Source organism: Corvus cornix, chromosome 5, assembly GCF_000738735.6.
Source record: "Corvus cornix cornix isolate S_Up_H32 chromosome 5, ASM73873v5, whole genome shotgun sequence".
NCBI classification, from domain to species: domain Eukaryota; kingdom Metazoa; phylum Chordata; class Aves; order Passeriformes; family Corvidae; genus Corvus; species Corvus cornix.
The window spans coordinates 51,547,873-51,572,170 of NC_046335.1; the positions used below are offsets into that span (position 1 = coordinate 51,547,873).

Here is a 24,298-nt window from a genome sequence, read left to right on the forward strand (position 1 = left end):
GTCAAAGGTTTCATTTAGAGGAAAATGACAGTCTCTGATCTTCCAAATATTTGAATTAATGAACAATTTTCTCTAAACACCCAGAGTTACTTGCAAATAATTAAAAATTGTATAAGGGAAAGATGGCACTTACTGAGATTAGGAGAACATTGTATAATACATCTTGAGGCTTGGGTTTTCTTCCTCTCAGAACCCCTACCCTGATGATGTCAGGCTGACCACAGGATACATTTGCATAAATAGTTCCACCAATTCCAATGAAAATTCTGGAAATGTCTATTTATTGCCAATTGCTTCCCTATGAAACATAATTTTCATCTGAGTCTGCCCTAGAGTGTCTTATTTCAATGTAATAATACATTTAGGTCAGTTGAAATGCCTGCACACAACGTGAGTAGCAAAGGGAAAGCCAGGAACTCTTCAAGTGGTTTTTGACAGCTGAGGCAAACAGCAGGGAAACACGTGGCACTCTGAGAGGCTGGGCACTTTCAGCAGAAGTTAGCACCAAAATATATTTTTTTACAAACTGATTTGTTTTTGGAAGACAATCTGAAGTCAAATCTGCTGTTCAGAAAAACATGCAGTATGTTTCCTTTCAAGTGTTGCTCATTTACCATATGACTGGCATGTGCTGTGCAACAAAATTCATTGCCATGAAGCAGTAAGAAGTTGGAAAATAAGAAAAAAGACATATCAATACCCACCAGCTGCTTCTGTCTACTTCAGGTGCCACATCCCTTTGCATATGTAATCTGTCACACTTTTCTAATTGATTACTTACTCCAGGATCCTATTACAGTATGTGGTATTTTTGGACACTTTCCGTTGTTGTGGGTTCCCCCCTGCCCCAGCCTGCTGATATATAGACCTTTTGTGTGTAGTTTCAGACTGTATTTAGTCCATTAACTCCAATTCTGTCTTTTAGACCTGAGTCTCCCCTTCTCTGTGTTTATTTTTAAATAATTTCCCCCTCTGTCTTGTTCTCTCCTTTTCCATGACCATTTGCCTATTACACCTTCATTAACTTTTTCAGTGTTTTCTGGATTGTCTGTGTTTTTTTCTGTTTCTCCTTGATTTAAATTCCTCCTCTGAGTTCTGCTTTTGCTTTGATATTTCTGTAATACAGGAAGGGTCTTCTTGTTAAGCTGGGTCTGGTAGAGAGTTAACCTGGAAAACATGCCAAGAGGCACAGAAGGGGAATTTCTCTAGGTCTGTATGTCTCAGGACATCTCTCTCATACTCAAGTACAATGCAGCACTGGCTGCAAACAGACTGTTACATTACCTCTCTCCTAATGTAAAGGAAGACAGTGTGGACAAGGATCAATAAATAGCAAAAGTCAGAATGAGGAAACTGCTCAGCATTTCCTGAGGAAGAGGCAGCACTTTGGGCACAGTGGGTTCTCAAGGACACTGTTAAATTTGGACTCCATGAGAGGGAGCAGAACCACACAGTAGGTATAGCAGGAGATATATACATATATATATATGTATATAATTTAAACTACTGATGGCCTGTGCCATCCAGCATGTACAAATGCTTCATTATGGGTGCTAGAGGTACAACATGTACATACATTATATGTATATAGAACACAGCTAAATATACTACTGTTTTCTGGGAAAAGGGCCATCAGTGGTTTTTGAACAGGCTCTTAGTAAATGCAGGAAATCTGGTGGCTTTTATAATGCCTTCTTCCCCCCAGCTCTTTCCAATTCCTTCTTGCAACTCTTCCACTCAAAGCGTGCTGACCTTCAGAGGTTAATTGTGCTGTCCAGGGGCAGGTGGAACAGTACCGTAGAGACAGAAAAATCCCTTCCTGAAGACCTGAACTTCCATCTTTCCTGAAGAATCTTAATTCTTTAAATTCAAAAGAATGAGACAGAGCTGTGAAAGGAAGAAATGTAAACTGAGACACTCCCACATTGCTCCTGCAGGAATGGGAATGATGGGTGGTACCAGCAGGAAGGCACTCACAGATTCTGACATCCCAAGTTCTCTCATGCCCTTTACCTTTTTCCTCTTGCCAGCCCTCTCATTAAATCCAGCCTTGTGACTAAGCTTACATAATTCTTTTTTTTTTTAAAGTGAATGCATCATATCTTTTCCCAGTTCAGATCGTCTCCCTGGTTTCTTATTCTCCATAGCATGCACTGTACCTGCACATTCACTGAAGGAGAGTTGTGTTGTTCTCACAGTCTCCTTTTGATTTAGTCATAAATAATACATTTCGCGTGAAGCTGGAATCATCCCTGCTTTCAGGCAGGGATAATTTGTAACTTGCTGCACCTGAAGGGGGGTTGAAAGGCATGGCTGCACTCATGTTACTGATGTTATGACCCAGACTGGAATAACAGTGTTTGGCACATGGACACAGCCAGAAGGATAGAAGGGAAAATGTGGTATTCATGGAAGGAAAGCCTAACAGGATTTGGCTTGGAAGAAGCACATGGAACTGTCACTGATAAGGAGGTGTGAAGAAATCCCAAGGAGTCAAAGTAGCAATTCCTGAGTTGGATATTAAATAGAATATCTGTAAATATCTACCTACAATAATTTCAGAGAAAGTGGATGTTGTCTAAAAAGGGTCTGGGAGACTAAAAAAGAAGATTGGTTCATGCAAAACAAAATGAAGAAAAAGATGTCACACAGTCATCTCCTTGTATAATTGATGCCATGATGATCTTTTACCTTTTCTTTTAAACCCCTTTTATACCTTTTTACAACTTCTGTAGTCTTTAGTGCTTTTTTGCCTACATTCTTGGACTTGTTTGTCAGGCTAGGAGACTAAACATTTTAGAAGCTTCATAGGTAGAGGGATAGGTAGGTAGACCCCAAGGTCCTCCCCAAAACACACTCTGTAAACTAAGACAGAACCATCCAGGGGAAGGTTCCTTGAGGAGGGGGGCTCACTCGAGCCTCTCATTGGGGAATCTTTGATAGATATGCTATTTAGTAAGACCTATAACGTCAGACCAGATCTTTCGGGGGTGTGCATGGCAGTGTGTATTGGGGTGCATTCGACCTGGACATGGTGCACCTAAGGATCCTTAAAATAAATACCAAGGTAAAATCCCTTTTCCCCTTCTAACTGTGTATGCCTCTTAGATTTTAAGACCAGGAAAAGGCACCATAATAATCTGCACAGGGTGAGATAATTTTGTATCCATGTGATTTTTATACAGTGTTTACCACAGAGATGTAAACTATTTCATTGATCTTTGTTTTTAATTCTTGTCACAAAATTACATAAGAAATGTTGCTTTACCTTATCTTCTGCCATGGAGGAGAAGTCTCTTTGAAGAGCTTAATTTTTTAAAGTGGAAGTCTTACTTTAATGTATCGGCAGACAAAAAAATCCTGCCCTGGCATTCTCCAGTGGAAGCTGGGAGCTGCCCAGCAAAGAACTGGTAAACCTTGACAGCCATGTTACCTGGCAAACAGTGAAATAACGCATTTTATAAGAACATGCTGAAACACAGAATAAAAGGGTCTTTAGGCTGGACCACATTATTGAACACAGTGTCTCACATTTAGCTTACGTTGAGCTATTTGGCCACGGCTTCAGTCATCTATCGAGGTAAAGTGAAAAACTGTGTGCAGAAATCAATAACATTAACAGCGTTTGCAAACAGAAATTCTCAGCCAGCAGTTTAAGTTAATTTAGTGTATCTGTGTATTTGAAATTATTACCAGTTGCATTAGATTGTAATTTAGGGAAACACTGAGTAAGCAAGGCTCTCATCTTGTCCTTGTACTGGCAAATATGGAGGACTCGGAAAGCGCCTGGCACAGGCTACCCAGAATCTAATTTGTATGCGCTGGGGGTGGGTGTTTCGGGGAAGATCAACTGATCATTTCCCAGCTTTTCCAGAGGCTTTCTGTACAGCTGCAGCCAAACCAAACAATGTAGCTCTTGCCTCAGTTTATCACCTCTAATGTGAATGTGACATTTTATGGCATTACAAAGATGATGTAAAGCAGTCATATTACGAGTAGTGTCACAGATTGGCCACAAGTGCAGGTGATTGCCGTAAGCCAACTTGATAAGTTGTATAAATTCTGAAGGAAAAGCAGGTGTTTCCATTGCAAGATGAAATATATTTACCCCATTCTACTGGAAAGAGTACAGAAGAACAATAATTTAAATGCTTGTTCCTGCGCCTTTCGAAAAGTTTTACTCGCTAGATCATTTTAAAGAAAGCAAACAAAAATAATAACTTGATACCATTTAATCTTAAATATAATCTGAAGACTTTGAAGACTGTAGAATGTTTTCTGGCTATAAAAATGCTCAGCTATTCTAAAGCTAGTTTTCAATTTTCCAGCTGCTTTGATTCCAAACAAAACCATTCAAATCTTTTTACTTTGTACAGTGAACTCAACCTCATTTTAATTTGATTGCAGCTCTGTGCTAAAGTGTAATGGAACATTAATTCTCTCAAAAGCTGAGGCTCTTTTTTTCCCTTTTTTTCTAAAATAAACTGACTTCTTTGAGTAATCATGTTTGATGGAAGAAATCTAGAGGGTATAAAATGAGAAGGTCATAATTGTGATGTTCCAAACGAGCACCAATGGCAAAGGACTTCTGGTTCTACTTACAAGTTCTGCTGGGAGCATTTCAATTTTCTGGCTCATTGTCAGGTGAAGTTAACAGCTTTTAAGGGCAGATAAGTCACATCTGAGTTTGAACTATCTGCGAAATGGAAACATCCCTGAGATTACGCAGGATTTTGTTTGGCTTCTTGTTTCACTCCCCCACAGCTAAGTATGAACATTTAAAACTAAACTCTCAGCTGGGTAGACAGTCTTAGATGTATAATTTCAATGTTAGAGTTTGTTTTTTGGGTTTTTTTTTGTTTTTTTTTTTACAATAACTGGAAGTAATTCCTAGGCACACTTTCACAGAACAGCTATGAAGGATGTGCTTAGCTTTAGATTAATCCTGGGGTTTTGCTGTTTTAAGTACAGTTGCTTCCTCACCATGCTGCTAAAGGACTATTTAATATGAAGAAACAGTTTGAGATCTATCCTTTCAGCAGGATAAGACATGCTACCATTTGCTAACAGCTTGCAAGAATTTTCAGCATGGCTCTCCCAGTCTAAATTGGAAGAGCCTACTTTTTTCCTGGAAGGACACCTCAGGGTCCTCTACACTTACCATGAGGACAAAGGGAGATACAATATGTTCCCCTCTTGCTGTCTGAGTGAAAAATGATGAATCTTAGCTCAGAGAAACAAAATGAGTAACTGGGAAATAGAGGAAATTTGATTTAAAGCTAAGGCAACACCTTCTGACTGCAACACTGGTCAAACAGCAGTTCAGGCTGCCCAAAGAAGCTGCAGAGTCTCCATTCTTGGAGATTATCAGAATTGCTGTACACAGCTCTGAGAAACCTCTAGTATGCTGAAATGGCATAGGATTGTCCAATTTTGTATTTAAGCACTGTCATCATAAAATTCATCCTTCATGAACAATCACTTTATGTATCAAGACACAGGAATCATGTTAGAGGGCAGTCAAACAGGGAGTCTGAAGGGACTGTAGAACAGAATCTGCTTCTAGCAGCCCCACTGGATTTAGGTAATTGTTCAGTGGGACAACAATTCCAAAGACGGCAGGAGCTCTCACTCAAGTTTCAGTGACTTTATGTGCACCAGTCACATTGTTTTCACCTCAGTAACAGGTTTTATTACTTACACTGGGAAATAAGAACATTGGATGTACCCAGTGCAAGATTTTGAGAGATGCTGAGTCTGTTACAGGATATGGTACCAGACTGAATTAAAACTTCTTTAGAAGGTGTTGAAAACAGGCCACCATTGTTGAAAGCAGGCCACCCACACAAGGACAGTGATATATGAGGTTTGATTTCTGGCAAAGGGAGCTTAACAGCTTTCACTCCTCAAAAGTTAGCATTTTCTCATACTCTCCTATTCTATAGGAATGTGTAGATGTAGGTGTCATCTTGATATTAACTGTTAAAGAAACTGGGATTAGACAGGATCTCCTGGAGCTAGGCAAGTTCAAACTGAAGTGACTAAAGTGAAAAATTGCTCTAGGTGGCAAGGGAACTCTATTCTGTTATTGCAGAATAGATTTTATTTCAGGGTGTTACTGATAAGTATTTATACTTCACAGTCTCACAACAGAGAAGCAGGAATGTACTTATTGAAATGAGAATAGATGAAATGCAATAAGGAAAGGTGAGCTTTTATGGAGAGAAGGAGAGGATCAACCATGTAAAGGCTGCAATTAGTCTTTCATGTATCAATCTGTTTCCTCCCTGGAGCTTCATTTCCAAATTGTTCACCTTTCTAATAAAATTTTCTTGTTGTAGTTGAAATTGGAATACCAAAATTAATGCTTTTTTTTTTTTTTTTTCTTACTAGGGAAATAAGATCTAACCTGGGCTTCTTTCTGTTTAAGGCACAATGACAGTGAACTTGGCATAAACCTCATCCAAAGACAACAACAATGAGCAGAATTACCTCTGTCAGGTCTTTGCTGTTACTGAAGTGTTTATGGCCAAAATTATCACTCAGGGCTATGATTTCTTTCACTTTTTGAGAGCATTTTCTTTTTTATTTTGGAAAATTTTAATATCCTTGCTATCATCCCTGGATTTTATTCTGAATTTGATTCAGCGCATTTCAGAACTTACTGCTTGGGAAGAAATCCACTGACCCTGATGAATATCAGCTCATTATACAAAACCTTCAGCTTTTGCATCTGGTCTTGGTTAGTTCCACGGCTTGATTTTCAAACAGGCAAACAAAATATCCTAGATATGCTCACAACTGATCTGAGCTTTATACAGAAAAAGCCATGAACGTTTTTAGGGACTCCAGGTTTGTAAAGAGTAGAGATAAATATTATTTGGTGTGGTTTTACTTCAAATATGATTGCTCGATTCTAGATACATTGGAATGGAAAAATCTAAACAACCACTTCTGTAGCCATGCCAGCACAAACACATCCTTCATTATTCCTTGTCAGTTGGAGCTTAAAATTAGAAAAGCTCAAGCCAATGAATTAAAGCTCAGAATCTTTACACATTTTTGCCAAATCTGTTCTGTTTGTGTTACTCTAAGATTTAAAAGGCTAGATAGAAGTGTTTCTGCATTGTGCTTGAGCTGACCCAGAGGCAACAAACTGGCAGCTTTTGCCCTTTTAAGAGACCTAAAAAGTAAGGATTGTTTTAGTCTCTCAGATGTCTTTCGAATGGGTTAGGAACTGTGAGTTAGAATGTGTGTTACACCCCAGCACAAACCCTGGATGGGTTATGGAGTTCGTTACTATACTTTCCCTTTCCTAAAATCAGCGTTTTTCTAGGTCAGCTAAAATGGCAAACGAGGCAGGAATTTAATTCAATACATATTCTGAGCCTACTGTAGCAGCTCTGAAGTGTAGGAAACCTAAGGCACACAACACGCAGGCCTTTCTGTCTGTAGCACACAAGCTCTGAACAGTGCTGTGCTCGGCAGAGCAGATGTAACAGTGGACCTGCAAAGAGAAACAAAGGAATAAGACAGATAAAAACCACTCTATAAAAGACACTCTATGTGCTTTTTCAAATCAGTATATACATTTACTACCTTTATTTTTTTTTAATGGGCTGAACAATAAAAAAAATTAATTTCCCCGTCATGGGAAAATTAAAACTTAAAAGTAATGAATCTGTACATTTAGGAAAGAGCTTACATCAGTTTCATATTTTACTGCTTTCTTAGGTTCTCCAGACTCCCTTTCAACAGTGCTTCTGCTTTGATGTCTTGCTCTCTACCCAGATTGCCAGAAGGCTTTCAGTTGCAAATGCAGGTGTTTTCAACTGTTAGATACAGTTGTGTTGTATTATTCATCACCTCAATATAAAAATGTATTAGTGGGACACTTATTTTACACAGAGGACAAAACAGGGATAATTGGAAAGATGGCAGACTGTATGTAGACAGAGATGTTGCTTAGTGAGACGTGTTTGGCAGTGGAGGAGACAGGTTTGCATCTGCGTTGCTACTGTTTCATGTATCGGTCCTTGAACCTTTAAAGCACGGTTTTTCTAACAGACTGCCTTGCCCATCAGGCTGGCATCTGAAACTAATTAGACATGGATTTTTAGAAGTACAGCTCTATTCACAGAGAGCACCTAGAAATCACAGTTGTATGTCAGGGCTATTTGTTACGTGCTGGTGCTTTTTCCTGGGTTTTGTTGTTTTAGTGCTTGGGGAAACCTGTATGTATGAAGCCAGGTCTTCCCTGAGCTGCTGAGAATTACTAAAGATGCCAGTGAATGGATCTGCACCTCAAGGGCAATCTCGAGGCTTGTTACACAGTAAAATGAACACCTCAGTCATCCTCCTGACAAGGATTTTTCTGTAACACTTGCCCTGTCATTCCGAGATAGCTCTGTGTGCCATACAGACAAAGCAGACGGATGTCCACAGAAGGCTGGTGAGTTGTGACCCTGCTCAGAGTTAGAGATGTGCAGTAACCCTGCTCTTAACGCTGCCAGCTGCAGAGGGCTGGTGTTCACCTTTCCGCTCCACTCACCTGCTTCAGAAATGGAGGCAGAGTATTGCTGGTGAGAAAGAACCAAAGCTGGACAGTGAAACTGTATAAAATGTATTTACCAAAGCTGGTAAAGGAAGGAAGAAGAATCGGGGTGGGGGAGGATGGGGAAGGGTTGGAGGCATAAGCAAGCCATTCAAAAGCAGATAAAATATCAGAGAATTGTTTTCCCCTTCTCCCCATGAAATAGTCCTTATCTTTCTTCTCCTCTGTCAGCTTTCCCTAGATGGACACTATGCTCTGTGCATACCCATCTTTCAGGGCACCCTGGCAGTCTCCCATTTTGAACACCCCCTATGCTTTGTATCTGTGAATACAAACATGGTCTTGGGCTGTTAAATGGCAGTAAAGCACTTCCATATTTTATATCACTCCAAAGTTCAGAGGCATCTTTTTGATGTGTGTGCATTTGCTCATCTACCAACCTTTATGTTTATGGCTTTTTGAAAACAGGTATTTTAATCATCAGTCTTGAGAACTTTTGTCCCTGAAGACATGAAGCTCTTCTTTCACCTTTCATCTCTTCCACAGAAGCCTCAGTGCTTAAAAAGCATGCAGCTTAGTACCAGGAGATGGGAATCTCTCCTCGGCCGCCTCCTCATGCTAATAACACTGCCAGGTGGTGGTGAAGCCCGTTGCTTTCCAGCTCCAGGCTGTGCCTGACTGGAATGGAGGGAGGACTGTTGAATCCAGTGCCTGAGACTGGTCAAGAAAGCAGCAAAACATTTTACTTGTAGGGATATGAGAGAATTCTTCCTTAAAAGCTGATCTCATTTGGACTTCTGGAAAAGGTTTAAATTCTGGTTTCTGGATTTAAAACAAAATAGCCTCTGAACAGTTCATGACAGTGAGGAACACGATAACGTTGCTGCTGCCTGCTATGCATGCCATCCTCTGTTGACTCTGCTGGCTTCTTGGCCCCAGCCATCATCTTTGGTAGTGAACCCAACTACAGAGTTATGTTGCATGAAAAAGTATCTCCTTCAATCTGTTTCTAATTTGCTAAATTATAATAGTCTCCTTGTTTTTTATGCTATAAACCCAAAATGAGGGTTCTTTTTCTACTGTTCTACTATTTCTACCATTTCTAGGCACGTACCTTGAAACTCCCCATTTCTATTTTCTTAGGTGAACAAGTTGTTTTTTTTTTTTTCCCCCCTCTCTTCTAAGATGTGCATCTTTCCAGAGCCCTAATTATTCATCTTTCCTTCTAATTCTGCAGTCCTTGTGATGGGATAACCTGTACCGTACCCTTCTTCCACATGAGTTCACACATTAGGCAGAAGACCAGTGTTGCAATTTGGGGATGTCTTAGCAGGTCAGAGCTTCCCATCTTTGTCACTAAGATGCCCCTCACTATCTTAGCCTTTCCAAGGTACAGTGAGTGCCACATTTAACTCTTTGGTTGTTTATTTCCCAACGCCTGTTTTGGGAGAAAAGATTACTTCAGTAAACTCATAAGTTTTCTTTAAATATCTCCCCCATATGCAGCACAAATGTTACCTACAACAAAACTTGTGAGATACTAGGGGTCAGACTGGCATTATTCAAAGCAAATAGAGATTGTATTTTTCATTAATCCTTATCTTTCACAATTTTTTTCCTCAGGCCATGTTTCTTCTATGCAGTCCAGAACAGTCTGTATAAGCTTCTAATCTGACATGGGATTTACATGGTTTAAAAGGGCTTTACTTCTGTGGCTGTAGAGCTGGAGCAGAGCTGGTCTTGTTGAGCTGAGAGGATGGTGGCCTGTAAGACACCCGTGTAGCGAAGGGTGGGCTTCTCAGGGCGCCGTGACTGCGCTCTGCTTCCAGCCAGCCTCAGCTTTTCACCATGGTTTTCTCAGGAGAGCTGCCGGCGCTCGCGGCGGTGCCAGGGCCAGCAGAGGCGGCTGTAGTCACCAGATCCCAAAAGCTCTTATCACCGCAAGGCATCAGTCCGCTGTTGGCAAACCGAAACCATGCATTTTACCTCAAGGGCCGCGTTAAGCTCTTACTAACAGCCCCCAGGCCGTGGTTCCTCGACCATTTTGGGTTGAGTTGCTGCAATTTATACGTTGTAGCGGTGCGCTGGGCTGCGCTCTTCTCGCACCTCTCCCCGCCCCGCTCAGGCGAGGGTTGCCCGGCCAGCGCCCGACTCATGGCTCGGTCGCTGCCGAGGCCAGGGCGGGTTGTGCCGGGCTGTGCCGAGCCGAGCGCAGCCCGCATATGCCCAGCGGCGGCGCGGCTGACCGGGCAGGGGCGGGCCCTGCGCGGAGGGCGGCTCGGCTCGGCTCGGCGGGACCCGCCTCGCCCGGGCGATGCCTGAGCGCGGCGGCGGCAGCGGGGGGGCGGGCGGCTAGCGGCAGCGGGGACGCGGCGCTGCTGCCCTGCCTTTCCCTGCCCGCCGCTGGCCCTTCCCCCGCCCCTCCCCGCTCCGGTGTGCGACTCAGCCGCCGCTCCGGGCAGGGAGGAAGGGCTGGGAGCCGCCTCCCGCTGCCCCCGGCCGCCCCCTCCCCATGCAGCCCGGCCCGCCGCTGGGAGCCCTCCCCGGGGGGATGTTTCTGCGGCCGCTGCCGGGATAACCGGCGCGCCGCCCGCCCCCGCCCCGGACGGAGGATGCTGCCCGCGCCGTGGCGGGTTCCGACTCGGGCAGCAGCGGCCGCGTCCGCCTCCTCGGCTCCGGGCAGCGTCGCCGGGGAGAGATGAGTTCGCGGCACCAGGCGGACTGGATCCCTTACAGGTAGGGGGAGACCCCGCGGGAGGAGGCGGGTGTGGCTGAGGCAGCGGGGCTGCCCCTGGGCAGGAGCCGCTGCCCCTCGAGGGCTCCCCGCCGGAGCCCGCGCCTCGGTCGCGGGACCGGGGCGGCCGGACGCTCACCGGAGCGCGGCGGGGCGGCGGTGGGTCCCGCCGGGCGCAGCGGATCGCGGGCCGGCCCGTGCGGGCGCTCCCCGCAGGGGCGCCCGGTCCCGCCTCCCAACTTCGAACCGGTGCTGCTCCGCAAAGTTCGGGGGCTGGTCTCGGGGCGAGCTGTCAGCCCCGCGGGGAGCGCGCAGAGCCCGGAGCTGTCCTGCCCTGCGGCCCCGGCGGGCGGGCGGAGCGCTGCGCCGTCGGTGGCGGCTGCCGCGGCTCGGGCTCGGGGGCCGGGCCCGCACTGCCCCCGCCGGCGGCGGCTCCGGGAGCGGGGCTGCGGGCGGGCGATGCGCGGGGCGGCCGCGGCCGGCGGTGCCGCCATGGCGGGGAACGGGATCGCCATGGCAGCGCCCGGCCCGCGGCTGCCATTGGCTCCGCCGTTGCCATAAGCTACGGGAGCCGCGGCGCGGCGGCGGCCCCGCAGCCCCGTGCGTCAGCGGAGCCCCCTGCCCTCCCCGGCCCCGCGGCCCTGCCCTGCCCCGAGCACCCGCGTGTGGAGCGGGAGCGTTTGCCGCTGGAAAGAGGGAATAGTTTGTGTTAGACTTGCCGCTCCGAGGGGAAGCCGAGCCAAAGATTTCGCTCCGGGCGGGATGGGCTGTTCTAGTAATAAACCCCTTTCCGAACCTGCTATTCGGAGTACGTTAACGTTATGGGGTTTTTTTAAATTTAGTTTTCATTAAAGTAAATTTTTCAAGCCGAATTTTACAGAAGGAAATCACGAGGGGTTTAACAAGGTGCTCTGGATGCAACAAAAAACACGTTTGTTTCATTTGTTGGGTTATAAATGAAACAAGGTAGATACAGTAACATAGGACGAGAGGACACAGTCTTGAGGTATGCCAGGGGAGGCTTAGGTTGGACGTTACTGAGAAGCTCTTCACAGAAAGGGTGATTGGGCATTGGAATGGGCTGCCCAGGGGGATGACGGAGTCACCGTCCCTGGAGGAGTTTAAGGGAAGACTGGATGTGGCGCTCAGTGCCGTGGTCTAGTTGACAAGGTGATGTTCGGTCATAGGTTGGACTCGATGATTTCAGAGGTCCTTTCCAACCTGGTTGATTCTGTGATAAACGTTTTATTTTTGTTGTTGGTAGAGAATCGTGGAATTAGAAATACGTACAGAGTGCATTTTAAAACAAAGACAGCTGTTTAAGCAGGTCAGTTATAGTTTGCCACATTTTCAATGACAGTGTTTGTAGCAGATGTATGCCACAAACATGTGAATGCAACACAAGCACAAATACAGCATTCATTAATACATAGAAAAAAAACCTCACAATAGCTGCACAAGTGGAAAGCTGCTATTTTGATGTGTGCACATCATAGTTCAAATCAGTAGAAGGATTAGAAAGAAAGAAATGTGATTACAATGAATCTGAGAATATTGACACTCTGCAATAGCACTTCCAGCCCATGCGTTCTGAAAAGACGTAAGGAATTGGCAATAAGGCTTCAAAAATGACTAGTGGATGCATTCTGATGCAATTTGAAGCCTTGTAATGAGGACAGAAATACCAGAGGAACAGCTGTTCATGGCTCATCCCAGCAGCAGTGGAACAGTTTCTCCGTTCTCTCACTGTACACAAGGCTCTGCAGAGGCCAATGCCAAAACTTTGCTGAGGGGTTTTATAGCAGTAGCCTTGAAGAAGGAAATAAAACATCTTTACTTCTGCTCAGTGCAGCATAGAGAAGCAAAGGGAAGCAAAGCAGCAAATCTTCAGAGAAACGCAGATTTAATGATACTCGTATCTTTTCTAATATAATGTTATTCTTGAACGTTAAGGATGTGTTTATGGTCAGAAACTGCAGAGGACTGCTCGAAACCAAAAGGCGACCAAACCACGCTTCTGTTCTGAAGTGTCTTTAGGCTTCTAACAGAGAGAGCTCTCTCAAGAAGTTGACTTATTTTTCAGTCTTCAGAGGTAATTCTTGAGTTAGAGGCATATCATTGCAAATCTTATTGGAGCTGCGTGTGTAAAGCATCTTCCAGGATCCCCTAAACACACTTGCCTGGGAAGCAGTGGTTTGTGAATGCACGTGTGACTGAGTTTACACATGAAAACACTGTACGAGTGAATTAGGTCAAAGTACCATTTTGGGAGTGAAATGTACAAGGAGGAGGAGAGACCCAATGTGCACCCCTTGGAACAGTTCATCTCTTTGTCCCATGCTTATCTGCCCTGTTGCTTCAGATTCTTGTTTACTGTGGTGAGTTCAGTGGTTGCTGACTCTCAGAGCTTGGAGGAAGGTTCACCACCTTCTTTGTGGGCTGGGTGGCATGTGACAGCCAGGAGTGTCACTGCTGCCAGTGTGGGGAACAGAGCACAGGCTGCTGGGCATGCTGAAGTTTGGAAAGATGTGTCCTTCTAGCAATGGAATGTACGTGCATCAAGCAGAGAAGTATTGTGTTTCTGCTAGTAAAATGTCATATTTTTCCTTTCAAGTGAAATGAGGCAGAGGGTGTCAGTTCCATGTGTGTCATGTACAATTCATTAAGCAATCCACCTGTGCGTCCACAACTCACAAACTTATACTTCCCCTTTTAGGATGCTGAGAACATTTTGAGTGAGTTAACAAAAAATAGTAGGTAATTTTCAGTGCTAGTGCTAGTTTGTGCTGAGGTTGATAAAAGATTCATATTATTTGTGAGTTTGTGATTTTAGTGTTTTGCTCTTATCTCTTTTCATCTTCTTATATATTCTGCTTTTGAAACATGAATAGTCATAGGATGAGATTTGAGTTTGCTAATGTTATGAAAAATAATTGGGAAGCTGTTTTTTAAAAGTAAGCATATTGCATTTATTTTCATGAAACACGTTTCATAGATAGAAATTCAAGCACTTACATGAAGCTGCACATCAGGTAAAATGAGCTAGAAATTCTTTAAATTCTACCCATTTTTAACAATGTCTCTGTTCTTTATTATAAAGATTTGAAATAGTTTAGACTCAATTAAAAAAAAGTCAGTTGCAATGCATGTAGCTGTCCCAGCCTCAAAGGTGGTTTGTAAGATGTAGTTTCTTGAAGAATTATGTTCTCAAACACAGTAGTGTTTTCCTTTGGTATTCTTCAGCAGTTTCCTGTAGAAAATACAATGCAGAAGTGCCTGGGAATCATTACAAATTCACAGGAGTTCAGGTTTTTCATTCAAAAATATGTTTTGGTTTTATATCTTCTTCTTGAACTCATTTTTAATTTATAGCATTTCTTAAATTAACATACTCATTTTTATTTCATGCTGGTGTGTCTTGAATAAGTGAAGACATTCCTCATACTATAAAACTGCAGTCAAATAAAATTGCTGCTAGGTAAGATGAAAGCATCAGTAAACTCAGTTACAGTAATGCCCTAGTCTATTGTTATTATTTGTTCTTATATTTTCAGCTGCTTCTTTAACAATAAATCTCGATCCTGTAACTTTAAAAACAGCATTTATACAACCAGCTAACCTGTTCCATGAGAAATTTCTAAACGCCACCAGCTAAAAAGCCCAATCTACGCAGGAATCAATTTAATACAAGTCCCCAGAGTTCTCTGTAAAGTGTCTGTGTGATGCTGCCGAGCCTTGGTTTGTGTGGATAAACCTGCCAATGGCCAGAGGGGACCCATGAACTGTGCCCTGGGGGGCCTGGCGCTTGCTACCGAGGGCACAGAAGGGAGCAGATCACACAGTCTGCATTTGCAGTGGCATAATGTGTCTTGATACGTACATGATGGTGGTAACAACACACATTATTTTTGTTTGTGACAGGTTTTATTATGCTCAATTTTTGTAGCTTTCGTGAATTTGCTCTGAAGTTTTAAGGCTGTGCTTAGATATTGCAGCTATAAACAGTCACAAGTTATTTACTTGCAAAGGGAAGGATTACAGTTGGAAGAAAATTGTGGAGCACAGCTGGGTTGTAAATTCGTGAATCATCGCAATTAGGGCAGATAAGAAGATTTCTGAAAGTGTGATGTGTAAACAAGTCCTGGAACAAGAACGGCCTTGACGACCAAGGGTGTCCCACACTTGTTTTTGTGCACGTTGTTGAGGTTCTGGGATATTATATGTCCTTAAGTGTTGGCATTCTGAAGGCAGCAGTGTAGGTGGAGTGCTCACCTTGCTGCAAGGTGCAGTTTGTGACTGGGAGCATCACAATGCAGACAGGCTCTCTCCCAGCCTCCTGCCGTGGGGAACTGGCATGGATAATTTACAAGAGCTGCTTTTTTTAAGGAAAAGGGTTCAAAGACTGTGTCTGTGCTCTTCTCTGAAGCAGGCTGTCTTGTCTCAGGCTATTCAGTGTATAAAATTAGCCTGGTCGTGTGCTTTTAAAACATTTACGTTAGAGCTCTCCCTTAATGGAACTCTGTGCTCTTGCATAGAGTGTTCCTGCTGTGGTGCATAACGACTCCAGCAGAGATCAAAGGTGGTTTGCCCAGCATCAGTGTAAGGGAGATGTCAGAGGCAATTGCTATCCTGAAGCTGGTAGCCTAAATCAACCAGGCAGAAAAGAGAGGCAAGAAAAATAAGTATCCTGACCCATGGAAGTTGCAGGGTGTTGGCTTAGATGGAAATGGGACAAGGCTCAAGGGAGATGAGCTGCAGAGCTGGGAGTGAAACCTCGTTGTCTTGTGCTTTGCAGTGTGCCAGAGGTGGATTTAAGTCAGGGGCTGAAGGGGCTTTGCTGCCCCTTGCATGGGCCTTAGGACAGTAAGTGATGTACCAGTTGTCCCAGAGCACGGCCATCCCCCACCAGCTTTGTGGTATCAGCAGCCAGATTGAGACTAAAACTGATTTTTTCACGGGCCAGTGGGTTTCTGGTAGCAACAATCATTTGCAGGTTCCTGGCAGTGACAGTCATTTACAAGCCATCTGTGCCAGATTTGGATCACAGCCGGAAAGTAGATATGAAATGTAATGTCTCTCCTCTTGCACTTCCCTGAGTTGGACAGTTTTGATTCTTATGCCTGAGGGTTTTTGGACATTCCCTGGAGTGGCATCCATTTAGACATGCAAGCAGCAGTTTTTCTGGAAGGTGGTACTTTTAATTTAGTAACTAAAAATTGCCATTCTAGAGAGCTGGATTCTTTTCACACTTCCTCCTCATTTTTCTTCCTCTCACACTAATGACTTATTTTCTAATTCATGCTTTTCTGTTCTTTCAACAGATGAACAGATTTCTTTTTGCCATTTTCCTTACATCTTGCTCTTCTTGCCTCTTTTTCTTTTTTTTCCTCTTTCCTACTTTGAAATTATTCACGAAAAGAGAATTCTGTCTTGCCAGCTGTATGGTGCCTGCAGAAGATACCCTTCTCTGTAAACATTTGCTATTTAATTAGTATTTTATTGTTTGTAGCTTTTAAAGAAATCCATCCCAACTTCTCATTGTGTTACTTAAGTAGTTAGTACATTTGCAATTTTTAAGAGCTGAAATTATTTATTTTACAGATTATTGAGAATTAATTTCAGTATTTGCAGCACTGTATTCAAAGATTAATGCTTTAAGCATGGATATTAAAATTGGTGTTTATTTTATATCTCACTTTTTGCTGAACATTTTGTTCCTGTAGTATGTGAAGGCCAGTAACTGGGAGTGAGAGATGCCCTTCTTGGTGATAGGTCTGTGTCATGCACAGGGGGGTGGCAGGGACAGAAGAACCGTTTTCCCACAATCTCTCTTATCTTGAGGTAATGGCAGGGTGATGATGATACCAGCAAGTTCTGAGGTCTTTCAGCTGAGAATGTAACATCTCTCTGGGCCCTGCTATCATTTACACAATGCTAATAATATGCAGGTATACAGCAAGGCAGTCTTCAGGCTGGAAGATTTTCAGTTTAGAAGGCAGGTATAAAAGAGGGGCACAAAATGCAAGCATAAAGCTCTGGGTAATTGTTTGCCTGGGTTTTTTTTTTGCTTTTGTTTTTGTTACAGGCGTATGATCATTAGCTTCTTTGGACTATCTGTTCTTAAGAAAATGGGAAGTCAGGGGATATTGACTTAGATAAGGAAATGTGCTCTCAGGGAAGGGTGTATAGAGCATACAAAGGTAACAGTGGGAGAAGGTGGAAAGACTGGAATAATTATTTTGGATGAGTACATATGATAAAAGATGAAACTTTTTTTTCTGACATAGTTATTTTACACCACGTTCTTTCCTCTAATACTTGATGGCATGTAGCTTATGTAGTTTATGTCTACGTTGTGTAGCTTCATGACACTTTAAAAGCTCAGTTTGCTCCATGGTTAAATTACTTTTAGATGGTTTTGTGTTTTATTCTTTTATGTCAATAAGAAACTGAAAGATATCTTTACTTTCTCTTTCAGTGATTACAGCAGAAGTAGCTTTCATACCTTTATATTGCGAGTAAGTCAAGGGATTACATATTTATCTATTTTTTATCCTTAAAGAGAAATGGTGACTCAGTTGAAAACACTTCCTCCTTCAGGGAAATGCAGTAGTACAGCAGAGAAGAGTAACTGTTTCTGCCAGGACAAGAACTTTGTAGGTTTGGATGCTGATTTGGTACATTCAAACCAGTCCTTCCCCCTGAAAGCAGGGCTGCTGTGGAGACTGAGGCTGCCCTCTGCCATCCATGCAGTTATGTGGTTGCTTTCAGGGAGCTGTCACAAAGAGGTGCCACCAGCGCCTTTCTGCTGACTTAAAAGGGCGTTGGATTGGTGCCATCACCTTCTCTGAGCTCATGTTTTAGCTGAGCAGATAAGGGCAAGTGGTCTGTAATGCACGAATATGTGAATGTGAGTGACACACTTACCTTGCTCTCTGACAACACAAGTGCCCCAGTCATTCTTTCACAAAGTTGAGTTCTAGCTTGGATTCTCAGATGTTTATGAAAATTAAGTCTTGAATTGCAAATGTCAGTGAAAACCTCATGATCCCTGTTGGGATGCATGTTAACACAACCCTGTGAATATCATAATTCATGATTAATGTAACTCATTTGACACAGGTAATGAAACCACAGCATGAAGTTTTTAATGGTAATTTTAATTCCAATCACAGTTCTAACTACCTGCAGATGAGATATTACAAGATGAAGAAATTCCTTGATTAGCTTCAGATGATGACTAAGTTGGAAAATATATTTGCAAGTGAAATACAAGTACATTGGTATTTGATCCACAGTTAGGGAAGGGATCTGAACAGTTCTGTGTTTCAAATTTGGTATAGTTTGAAAGCAAAATGAATAAAGTTAAAGGCTAAGATTTGCATTAGTTGTTCCTGTGCCCCAGCAAGAAACATAAGGAAAACAGGTCTGTTTTTTTTCAGAGCGGGTTGTTGCTAACCCATATTACTACAGCAGCATTTTCGCTTGGCTGCAGTAACAGCAACAAAAACAAATTACATTGCATCATGTAACAATTCTCACTTCTGAAAATTTGAGGAAATTATTGAATGTACTGGGGAAATTAAAGAGTAGATAACTTGTCCAGACAATGACTTAGACTAACTGCTCGGATCAGGTTGAGTGGAAACCGAAAGACTAAGACACATACTGTACCCTGGAATTCATCCCACTATTTTTGGCAGATATAAATCCCAGCACTCAAGCCAGGAGTGTGAATTTCCATTAAACAGTGTTTTGCAAACCTAGGGATTGCTTGAAGTCTTCTATGCTGAAGCTTTAGCTCAGTTGTGTGGGCGAATAATGCCTCTTTTGGGACACTGCATCTGTAGAGCAATGTTAAATAACTTTAAAGGTATCTCTACACATCGTTGAGTCAGACCTTGATAATTGGTTCTTCCAGGTTCCTGAATCTTAAATTACTCCACTGGCTTTTGCTGCAGATTTAAAAAGTGAAGTATAAGATTTTAGAAAAAACTTTTTGTGCTTGCCCTAGAATATTAGCAGTTTTATTGCCTGTCCCTAAGGCAGACCTCATGTGCCTCTGCCTATGGCATATTGTTACATCTATGCAGTCATAGAATCATTCCGGTCAGAGAAGATTTCCAAGATCATCAAGTCCAACCATTTACCCCACATTGCCAAGTCCACCACTAACACACGTCCCTAAGGGCCACATCTACACAGCTTTTAAATGGCTCCAGGGATGGTGACACCACCAGTTCCCTGGATGGCCTGTTTCAATGCTTGACAACTGTTTCAGTGAAGAAATTTTTCCTCCTATCCCATCTAAACCTCACCAGGCACAACTTGAGGCTATTTCCTCTCATCCTTTTGCTAATTACATGGGAGAAGGTACCAACCCCCACCTGGCTACAGCTTCCTTTCAGGGGGTTGTGGAGAGCAATAAGGTCCTCCTGAGCTTCCTCCAGGCTAAACACCCCCAGCTCCCTCACAGCTGCTCCTTGTTTGACTTGTGCTCCAGACCCTTCCCCAGCTCTGTTGCCCTTGTTTGGACTCGCTCCAGTCCCTCAATGTCTTTTCCCCCTCTAAAGGGGGAAAATGCCTTGGGAATGATGCCTTAGAATTTTGGCTTTTATATTTTTCAGATCCTGTACTGCTTTAGTGTGTAACTCTAAAACTCCATATAGCCTATCTGCTGTTCTCCCATTCTGGTTAAACATAACAAATCCTCTCTAGGTCTGAGACTCAAGGACACCTTGTTGTCCCAGGCCCCAAAATATGTAAACAAAGCCTCTAAAAGGGGGGGAACAATGACATCATTACCTGAAATTGTAATTGGAGAATTAACCCTGATATGCAAATGGACCAAACTTATAAAAGTATGGAAAACTCGTGACTGGTGGTCCATTTTGGGTGTAGCCCTAGGGCTCTGACTGCCCATAGTGTACCTTATTGAAGGCCCTTCAATAAATACCTGCTTTTATCTTAATTTTGTCTAGCCTCTGTTTTTAGGTAGCCCCATCAAGGCATCAGCGAGGGACCCAGAACGGGACACAGCACTTGAGGTGTGGCCTCACCAGTGCTGAGTGCAGGGGGACAATCACGGCCTTGGTCGGTCCTGCTGGACACGTTATTGGTGATACAGACCAGGGTGCACTGGCCCTCTTGGCTACCTGGGCACATTCTTGTCAAGTGGTCATCTGCTGTCACCAGCACCCCCAGCTCCTTTTCCCCTGGGCAGCTTCCCAGCCCCTCTGCCCCAGCCCGTAGCACTGCCTGGGGTGGTTGTGACCCAAGGACAGAACCAGTCACTTGGCCTTGTTGGACCTCACACCATCGGCCTCAGCCCATGGATCCGGCCTGTCCAGATCCCTCTGCAGAGCCTTCCTGCCCTCCAGCAGATCAACACTCCCACCCAGGCTGGTGTCACCTGCAGACTGACTGAGGGTGCCCTCCATCCCGTTGTCCAGATCATTGATAATGATATGAAACTGGACTAGCCCCAGTACCAAGCCCTGGGGAACACCATTGGCCCCAGCTGGATTTGGCCCCACCACTTTCTGGGCCCAGCTATCCAGCCAGTCTTTTACCCAGTGAACTGTGCTCGTATCCAAGCCATGAGCAGCCAGTTTCCCTAGGAAGATGCTGTGGGAGATGGTGTCAGAGATTTTCCTAAAATCCAGGTAGACACATCCTCAGCCCTTCCCTCATCCACTGAGCAGGTCACTTTGTCACAGAAGGAGATCACTCTGCTCTGTCATTAAGTAACAGAGGAGTTCCCCTACCTGTATGTGGGCTACCACAGATACTGAAAGCTGTACAGCCACATCAGAAAGGCACAAGTGATGTACTCCCTTGAGAAGCAGTGCAGTTTAGTCTGGGAGGAGCTGGGGACTGCCATATTTAAATTGTTTCCAGTATATGTGTTAGAATGTTTACAGCTAGCTGGGAATCTGCCACAGCACAGTTCACAATGAGGAAATAACTTTTAATTTAGAACTCGTTATCTGGTCCGAAATAAGAATATTAATTTTTGGCTATTAAAAGAGCACTAGCCAACTACAAGCAACCTAATCTAGGCTCTGGCTTTTCAGAATACTAGGATAATTCTTGGAGATACCAGATATATTAATTAAGAAATACTATATTAACACCTAGAGAAACTGGGCCATCATATCAGAACAAAAAGATCATGACATTGCTAGAAGTTTGAGGCATCCTGGAAGATGCCTTTGAAATGTTGGCTATTTCAAATCATGATAAAGTGTAGTATTCTGGTAGTATTGATGCAGCTTGAAAAATTTTAGTTAGTTCCTTGGGGCTTGAATATCGTTCTCAGATTCAAAGACTGAGAAAAACCAGCACAGGAGAAATTTAAATGAAATTAAAAGTCCTTCCTACCTTACTTCCTTCCTTTCCTCTGTCCTTCCTTTCCTCTGTCCTTCCTTTCCTCCCTTTTTCCTTCCTGTTATGGTTCCTGGGCACCCTCTGTTTTTTATTGATTTAATGCTATATGCCTTAGGATATGCAAGATATAGGTTGTTCTGAGTAGTTTGGAAGGGAAAAAGTTCTCCAATCATGTGCACCCTGTGTCAGAGTGATTTCTAGATTATTCTATTGGAAAAAATGTGAAAATATCTTTGCATAAGCTGGGAAGTGAGATAAGCAAGTTCAGGTGTTCAAGTCTCTGCCCTGTGTGTTTCATTCTTTAGAAAGGTGTTTCTAATACCTCAGGTGAGTGCCTGGATTTTCAGGTTATTTGTTGGTGTGTGCTGAGCCAGTCTCCCCAAAATTTTCCTCTGAAACTGTAGAGGTCATTAAGTTTACAAACTTTGGATTTGATAAATTGGCATTCTCTTACAAAGACTTTTGGTAAAAGTATCCAGTGAACTCTAGACTTGTAAGAAAAGATTTTAGAGCTTAGGAAATTAATTTTACTTACAATAAATTGTAGCTTCCAAAACCCGTCATTTCATTGATATGGTATCAAATAGTATAAACTATAACCAAGGTTGAAGGAGATAGTAAGGCAACTGGGAGCTCACTGGGAATGACTATCCCCAGTTTATTGCTTGTTGTAATCTGTTAAAAGAGAAAGGTTTTGAAACAGAAAATTTAAAAACATGCAGAATAGCTATATTTTATCTTTAGGCTGGCATAGGCCTTTCAAAGGATGGAACGCAGTACTATACAGGGAACCTGTCTATGTCTGGATTTTCAGGAGTGCTCAGATTCTGTTGAAAATACTTAATGTGGTGGAATGAGAAGGGAGGAGAAGGACTATTGTGCTGCCTAGCCAAAATGACAAACAGTATATGACACGATGCAGTTTTTATGTATTCTTTGGCAAAAACAACTCATTTTCATCTGAAAAAGCTGCTTCTGAAGAAAAATGTAAGATACATTAGAGGCATAGAGGTTTTCACTGAGTTGCATGATGGACTGTAAATACGTCCAGCTGACACCATGAAGCATCCTCAAAGTAAGTCTCTGTGTGTTGGAGTGAAAATCCAGCCCAAAGGGTTGCAGTTTGCAGCCAGCTCTGCAATATTGTGTGTGCTGTGGTCTTGGATTAACAATGCCAAGCATGAGTGTGTTTTGCAGTAAAGAGTGAACAGAAAGATGCTCTTTTGTATGGTTTGGCTTTTCACTTTGCACTTGATGACCTCTGTCTTGTTGCTAATTTTTCATGACATGGCTGCTTCTGTTTTTCGTTTTTGTGCCATCAGAATAGGTCTATAACTAACAATGATTGAGTCATTATTAATAATTCCCTGAGTTATTTACTTTGGGAAGTGGAATGTAAGGTAAATGCCTGTCTCTGTATCCTAATGATACTCCTTAAGGAAGCTTATTTGTCTTGTTTCTATGGTTCTTTCCTTTTTTGTGTGTGTTCTCTGTACCTGGCTGATGATGGTTTTGGGAGAGCGGTGGATGTGCTGCTGGGAGAGTGCCTGGACATAGCGTGGCTTGTGCTAAATTTGTCAGTCAGTGGCAGTATTTCCTTACAATCTTCCAGCTCTTCTTAAATTAAATCTTTTAATAATTGTAAAGCAGATAAATATTTGAGCAGGATTCCAGGTCTCTGCTGCCATCCAAGAACGGTCAGCAGCTGTCTTTCTAAGGGAGATTGCAGACTGAGGCAGAGGTCCTTCTGTCAGCAGGTGGGAGCAGCAGGGAGCAGATGTGTTCCCTGGAGAGCAGCCTGGTTTGCCAGCACACAGAGCTTCAGAAGGGTGTGTGAGCAGTCTCTGGTCACTGCTGGGGTCACTGCTGTGGGTTGGCAGTCCAGACAGACACCCTGTGTGCTCCCCAGTTTGACACCACTAGTGAAGATCAGAGTATGTGCACTGGTAGTGTGCAACGCCACCCCACGGTGATAAACACTTTTGGAGGGTCACGTACAGAATGCTGTTGCTGTCTTATACATTTCCAGCTTGCTTGTGCCAGCCAACTCTCTTTCCATAATTCTGCTGAACTCCTCACCCTGTTCCAGTTTTGGTAGGTCCTGAATGAGCAAGAAAATGGAGCCCTCTGAGTCTGACAGAGTGAAGCTGAGTGACATTCAGTGGATGCTCCTTCAGGCTGAATAGCTTACCTTGTATCCTGCAATAAACACAAACTCACGGGTTGTGCACTGGAGTATTAGAGCTATGAAAAATGTGCAAATAACATAGATCATGTGCTACATCAATTAGACCTTCTGTGCAGTGGGCAATTAGTGTTTCATAAAGAAGATACACAGTCATATGTATTTATCAGAGAGGAGAAGAAAACATCTGCTGGTGTATGAGTCTTGATTAGACCCAAAGGGGAATCTTAGTTTCACTCTTTTTAATGGTCCAATAGCTAAAATCATTCTTTCTGCCTTACTTAAGTACCTTTGGAAATAGCTTCCCACAGTGCCTGAAGTGGTTTAATTACATCTGATGTGGTTAGAAGAGGTCTCTAGCTTTGTGTGATAGAGCTTCCTCTATCTGAGAGGACGTGTGCTTGCTGATTACACCTGCATCTCCTTCGCCTGGCAT

At 43.3% G+C, this 24,298-nt stretch overlaps 1 protein-coding gene across 8 annotated transcripts in view; it reads left to right on the top strand.

Annotated features, from left to right (window-relative positions):
• The window catches only part of TUB (TUB bipartite transcription factor), a 146,616-nt gene that overhangs the window by 58,652 nt on the left and 63,666 nt on the right, over window positions 1–24,298 (top strand). Inside the window, exon 1 of one of the 8 annotated variants that reach the window (XM_039552318.1) lies at window positions 10,893–11,290. The exons of the other annotated variants lie outside the window; for them this stretch is intronic. Within the exon in view, the coding sequence (XP_039408252.1) occupies window positions 11,253–11,290 (38 nt within the window). The 5' untranslated portion in view covers window positions 10,893–11,252. Of the gene's footprint in view, window positions 1–10,892; window positions 11,291–24,298 lie in introns of those variants that run through there. 8 annotated transcript variants of the gene reach the window in all.